Source organism: Camelus dromedarius, chromosome 31 (assembly GCF_036321535.1).
Source record: "Camelus dromedarius isolate mCamDro1 chromosome 31, mCamDro1.pat, whole genome shotgun sequence".
NCBI lineage: Eukaryota > Metazoa > Chordata > Mammalia > Artiodactyla > Camelidae > Camelus > Camelus dromedarius.
In genome coordinates this window covers 18,905,247-18,911,340 of record NC_087466.1, presented here as the reverse complement: position 1 = coordinate 18,911,340, position 6,094 = coordinate 18,905,247, and the positions used below count along the sequence as shown (strand labels likewise).

Sequence of the window (6,094 nt, the reverse complement as noted above, 5' to 3'; positions counted from 1 at the left end):
CCTCTCTCTAGGCCCCCTGGTTCTCAAGGCCCCAAATCTTGCTTTGTGTCATGAAAACTTTTCCCTTGGGGAAGGCGTGGGGGTTTGATCAGACAAGAGCGTGCCTCAGCCCCACTGCATTTTAGTCGAGAGATACGGATCTGGGCAGTTGTGCAGTGAAAACAAGCCAGCAGCTCTGTGCAGGGGCCGGTGGCCTACAGGGTCACCCTACCCAGGCCCAGGGAGCAGGGAGGAACTGAGTAGGCACAGGTAGGCGGCAGGACAAAGAGAAGCTTTGAGATTAAACAGAGATCATCCAGGTCTCAGCACAACAAAGCGACACCCCTGCTGGACAGCGCACCAGCACCTTCGGTCTACGGTGCTGGGTCCAGAGTCAGCAAAGAGCCCACCGCCCCTCAGGGCACCACCGCGACCTAGGCCCGGCCCTGCGCTGGGGTGGGCATGGCCACGCTGGTAATAACCTGGCTTTCTTAAATGCGGTGCCTTGCGGGTTACCGAGCACCTGAGGTACTAACTTCAAGAGAACCTCAAGACCACCCTGTAAAGGCTGCAGGTTACCCAAGTTCCACGTGTGGACACAGGCAGTTTGCATCAGCACCACTGAACTCTGTCCACCAGGAAAGGCCTGAGGCCTCAGGCCCTGGTGAGTTCGCGGGCAGGGTCTGTCACACTGGCCTTTCAGTGGAGGCCTCCCTTCAGGACCGCCGTCTTCTGGGACACAGCTCCGGAGCGCCTGGCGCTCGGGCCTCTCTCCTCACCCCCGCCCCAAGGCGGGGATAAGCCTGTCAGTCGTGGGCATCACTTTGCTCTGATCTCATTTTATCAGCAATTCCACAGCTCGACAGGGTGGCAGAGACCACACATCACAGGCTTTTCAAAAAAAATACGGCTTTTTATTGTCTTGGATGCAAATATAGTTTTTAAACTGCATTGTAGTGTTGAACACAGCTGGTGGAAACGTGCTTCTCGAGGTGGAGCATGAAGGGCCGGCGCAGGCCTGAGGGAGCCCCCGATGAGCAAGACTCTTCTTGGGGTTTGCCTTTCTGCCCAAGAGGGGTGACTGTCTCCCTCAGGAGCCCTGACACAGTCACCGAAGCTCACGACAGAAAAAACGAAACCCCAAAAAGGAAAAGAACGTGCTGTTTCGGCTGTGGCATTACAAAATCAGCACGAGGAGCGGCGTGAGCAGATGGGGACGAAGCAGCAGCAGGTGTGGCGGGGAGAGGCTGCCTCCGGCTCCCTTGCCAGAAGCACTGCCCAGGGGTCAAGCCTCCCTGGCCGAGCCCTTCTGACCTTTAACTGCAGGAGGTAAAACTACAGAATCGTCTCAAACTTCAGTTTCTTCCAACCCTCTCCACAACCTCAACTCTTGAGAGCGATACATCTCTGTTCAGAAACCCAGTGGAGAATTCTCCAAATTAGCAATGCCCAGGGTTGACTCTGGAACCAAAAGTCTGACTGGGAGTTGGAGGTGAATTCTGCTACATAATTAAAAACCAATTCCACAAAAATAAAAATCCCATTAGGTAAACACACACACACACACACACACACACACACACACACACACACCAGTCAAAGCCAACATTCAACAGGAAAAGTTCCCGTGTGGTGAGCTGGGGAAGCCAAGCCTTCAGAAGGAAAAGGAAAAGGGCAGGTGATGCTCACGGACACACCTGGGGTCCTGTGGCTTCTCTCTGCGCCTGGAGCCCCTCAGGTCCCCCAAACCTGCCTACCAAGCGGGTCGCCGCCATGGCAACCACTGAATGGTACCCACCAGCCTTGCTCTCCTGTCCTCTGTGCTCAGATGTGGTGAAAATCCTCTAATATTTGAGGCATCGGGGCACCAAGCCAAAACCCATGGCCCACTGCTGCCCACACGCCCACATCGGGGCTCCCCGGCTCTCTTCCTCGGCGAGACCACCAAAGGAAGCACTTTGCAGAGCTGCTCCGACAAGCGGCGGGCAGGGTTCACCCGTGGCAAAGCACTGGGTGGAAGCGGGGTGTCTCTAGGGAAAGGCGACTCTTGCCCCCAGACAGAAGAGCCATGGCGTACCCCAGCTGTTAGGGGGCCTCAGGCAGTGGGACGAAGACCGTGGTGGAGCGAGGTGCGCACAGGAGGGGAGGGGTGTGGGGACGATGTTCCAGGTCTGCCCCCCGGGAGTCCGGGTGGGATAAAAGAACAGATGTGGGGCAGGTCATCCAGCGCCGGGCTGATCCGCCCTGAGCAAGTGTGCAGGCTGCGCACAGATGGGCCCCGGGACAGCCCCGGCTCCACTCTGACACAGTGAGACCTGTGACCTTGAAGACAACAAGCCTGCAGCCTCGGGACTCACAACACAGGCTGAAAGCCGGCACAAGGAGCAGAGACCCAGGCTGAGAGGGGGCTGGGGTGGGCACCACTTTGGAGCGCCACGTTCCCTAAGTTTCTGAGTTTCTATTTCTATCGGCCAGGGCAAAAAGCTCCTGAGGGCTGACCTCTATCTAGGAAGGGGAGGTGGGGTCAGGTCACCAGGACAGGAAGCAGAGGGAGCCAGGTGCATGAGGACACGTTGGGGGCCATGGGGCAGCCCTCCTCCCGCGCAGGCCCCAGGGACACCACAGCGGGGACTTCGTCCAGTCCCTCCTGCATGAGACCCGATGCTCACAGCAACAGTGGCTTCTGAAGCAGGGCCTGCTTCCCGCGTTGTGAAAACCCGCCGGAAAGCTCTGGCCCGACGAGGGCCCCTGGTGGATGACAGCTGGTGTGTAACCCGCCTGAGACTGAGGAGGGATGAGCCAGCCAACTTGAGAAAGCCCCGGTCTCCCTGCATTTCCCACTAATCGTCAAAGAGCGACCGGCAGTGGGAAGGGAGCTGATGCCACAGAAAGATTTCACAGAAACACTTTCAGAGACGTATGTGCCACGCAGGCTTTTTTTTTTCCCCTTTTCTTTTCAGGTTGGTTTTCTTATCCTCCAAAGTGTCAGCATTTTGAAGTTTCTTTTACGGGAGCAGGGACAGGAGGGGGAAAGTGAACATCAGTAAACCACCCTTGCAGGCGGCTGGCAGAGCGCCCGGGTCCCCACGTCCCGGCCTGCGACCCCGGGACACAGGACAAAGCTGGGCTCCCATCTTATCAGGCAAGATTCCAAAACAAGAAAACTTCCTGGGCAAGAAACAATTGTGTCTGTAGGAAGAGATATAGCTTTATGGCCCTAGAGCCGTGATAATGGTGAGCACCGAGAGAAATGGATTTAAGTAAGTAACTCTAAACAAGACATCCATCTTAACTGTCTGCTGGGACACACGCACGCACGCACACACCCGTCAAAGCCTCACACGTCCTAACAGCCTTAAATATTTCACAAAACAGAATCACAAACGTTAAGTCAGCAAAAGGGAGAGAGGGAGAGGTAGGCCAAAGCAAGAGGCCAATTTTATATCCCAAGGAGTTTTTTAGAAAAAGACTCCCAGCAAGGGGTGGGGAGAAAGCTACTGATTTTGGAGAGGTCGTGACAGGGCCGAGCTCTGCGGCCACCTGCGCAGGTGGCGAAGGCACAGGAACTGGGGCGGGCCGAACGCTGGGCCCTCCACGAGCCCTCACAGCTGGGATCGCCTCTGGTTTTCCTTTTTCCCTTTCGAGCCTCGCGGAGTTCTTACCACACTGGTCTTCCCCTTCTGAAGGGTGACTTTGTGTGCATCCTGGGGGAAGGCCGAGTTCTCGCCCCACTTCCCAGTGGAAATTAAGGGCTGGCTCAGCCGCATCTTGTGCTCGCCCCCAGGAGAGTGATCCAGGAGGCCTGTAAACACGTTTTCTGGGGAGGCAGAGGGGCTGGAGCACAGACGAGAGAGCAGGTGACCGGTTGTGACCTGTGGCAGACGTGGTGGCATGGCCTGGACAGGGAGAGGACCCGCCTCCATCCTTCGTCAGTCGAGGCTGAGGTGGGGCTAGCTGCCCCCAGGGGCGCCTTCCACAGGCCCCCAGGAACTAGTGGGAGCCTTGGAAGGGATCCGAACTTCCGCAGGTGGCCCATGGTACCCCTTCATGTGGCTCTTGTGCTCTGCATAGCCCAGCAGGACCCCTGGCCTGCCCAGTGCTGCCTGGGTGGAGAGGACAGGGGTTGAACGGGAAGCCTGCTGGCCTCTGAACTTCACAGCAGGACGTGAAAAGCACATTTGCAACGAGAAGGTACCCTTGGCTGGGCTTCCTGAGTGTTAGAGAGCGTCCTTCCACCTGGAGCTGCCCTTGCAGAACTGCCCCTCCTGCCACGACCCCCGAACCCTTCCAAGCGCAATTCCCACGTTGGGAAACAGCCCGCTGCCCCCGACCTGATTGAATCTGGTGGAATTCTTTACTGTCTGACCTGGGAGATGCCCAGAGACAGCCCCGAGGACTTCTGCTGGCAACATTCAATTTCTGCCTCCAAACACAAGGCAGGGCAGACGCTGGGCGTGGTGGCGTCTTTGGTCTGAGAACTGTCACGGTCTGGGGCTCCCGGCTAAGCAATCCGGACAAGGCGACCAGGCCGACAGCAGCACCACAGAGCCTGGGCTTTCAAACGCTCGCTGCACCCGAAGGGTGAGCAGCATCCATCAAAACTGCCGCTGGCCCGACTGCGGCTGGGACGCAGGTGGAGAACGAGGGAGAAGGGACCACACCGAGCCCCCGCCAGGCGACGCTCACATCAGCACAGCTGTGACACCAAGTGGAACGCAGTCGTAAGAGATGGAAGCACCGCCCGAGGGGCTCTCCAAGCCTGCAGCAGCTCCGCCGTGTGCTTCTGCTCTCCTCCGCGTGCATGCACACCCACTGTGTTGCACACTGTGTTGCGGGGTTTCCCTGGCAGCCCGTGCAGTGGGAGAAGGCAGTCGCCCGTGCAAAGCCTAAGCAGACACCCAATCTAGCTATAAGGTCAGCGTCGGGGGAGGAAGGTTGCCTTCCAACCGCCCCACGGGCAGGGTGAGCGAGTGCCCAAGATGTGACAGGAGGAACGTCTGTAAGTCTCAAGACAGGAGCCGGGAAGGGCCCTCACGTCTCCTAACTCGCGGGAGCAGGCGCTGCCTCCTCCTGCCCCTTCTGCCCTTGGCGCTGGCGCAGCAGCCCCGACATCCCGGCAGCAGGACAGGACAGGACAGGAACGGCACTCCCCTTGGGCTGGGCTGCCCCGAGTGCACGGAGGTTGGTGACTGAGGTCGCTGAGTCAGAGTTCACAGCAAGGGGTTCCCAAAGCTGGGCTATTGCTGGCGGCAGGACCCGAACCTGCCTCAGACCTGAGCGCGGCGTCCTGAGCGGCCCTGTTGGAGAGAGGCCCTGAAGCTCTGCGTCAGGAGAGGCCTGGGGCGCAGGCCCCTCCCCGCAGGCAGGCAGGGGCTCCACAGCGTCACGCGCAGCCACGTGCCCGCTAGCTTCGCTATGACTCCCCGGACCTCTTGCCAGTCCTGGCGACGGCCTCCGCCGCCTGCCGCGGCAGCTGGGACGGGTCCGTCAGCACGGACGTGGTGGTGCTCAGGTGCCGCAGGCTGCTCAGCACGGCTGCAAGACAGGAGGGGGTCGGCCTGCAGACCCGGCACACACGCCAGCCACCGCCTCCCAAGGGACAGAACGTACGGTTTCACACGGACACCGTGCAGTGATTCCCACGCCCGCTGAGGCAGGGGAGGCCCTAACACCAGGAGTCCCTCCGCTGAGGTCTGCACACTTACGCCTCGGCCTTTGGGACAACTCTGGAACCCTGTCCCCCACCCTGCAGGCCGGCAGAGCCTCCCAGGCTGGTCCTGCCTGTCCCCCTGTTCTAGTATCACGTGTTGACGACCTTAGTAAACGGGCACAGCTGTTAGTTATCACAGGGGCTCATCTCAGTACAGGGCCTGGCGAACAGTAGATTCTCAGTAAATCTGCCGGGAGGGGGCCAAGGACAGGCGCTGGGAGATGCGCCCCCGCCCTCGGGGGGTGCCTGGGGCTCAGCCTCACCCTCCTGCCTGGGCTGCTGCGTGGCTGTCCGCAGACCCTGGGTTTTTCTGCAGCACTACCTGCGGCTGAGGGCCCTCCTCGCTCCAGGACTAGTGTGAAGGGGTTGGCCAAGCCCCCGCCGCCCCATGGCCCCCATGCAGCC

General features: G+C 59.5%; 1 protein-coding gene across 2 annotated transcripts in view; it reads right to left on the bottom strand.

Moving 5' to 3' along the window:
- Positions 1–871: 871 nt before the first annotated feature.
- The window catches only part of MLXIP (MLX interacting protein), a 53,278-nt gene continuing 48,055 nt past the window's right edge, over positions 872–6,094 (bottom strand). For both annotated transcript variants that reach the window (XM_064481252.1, XM_064481253.1), the window contains exon 17: positions 872–5,514. In XM_064481252.1, coding sequence (XP_064337322.1) covers positions 5,393–5,514 — 122 coding nt within the window. In that variant the 3' untranslated portion in view covers positions 872–5,392. The remainder of the gene's footprint in view (positions 5,515–6,094) is intronic.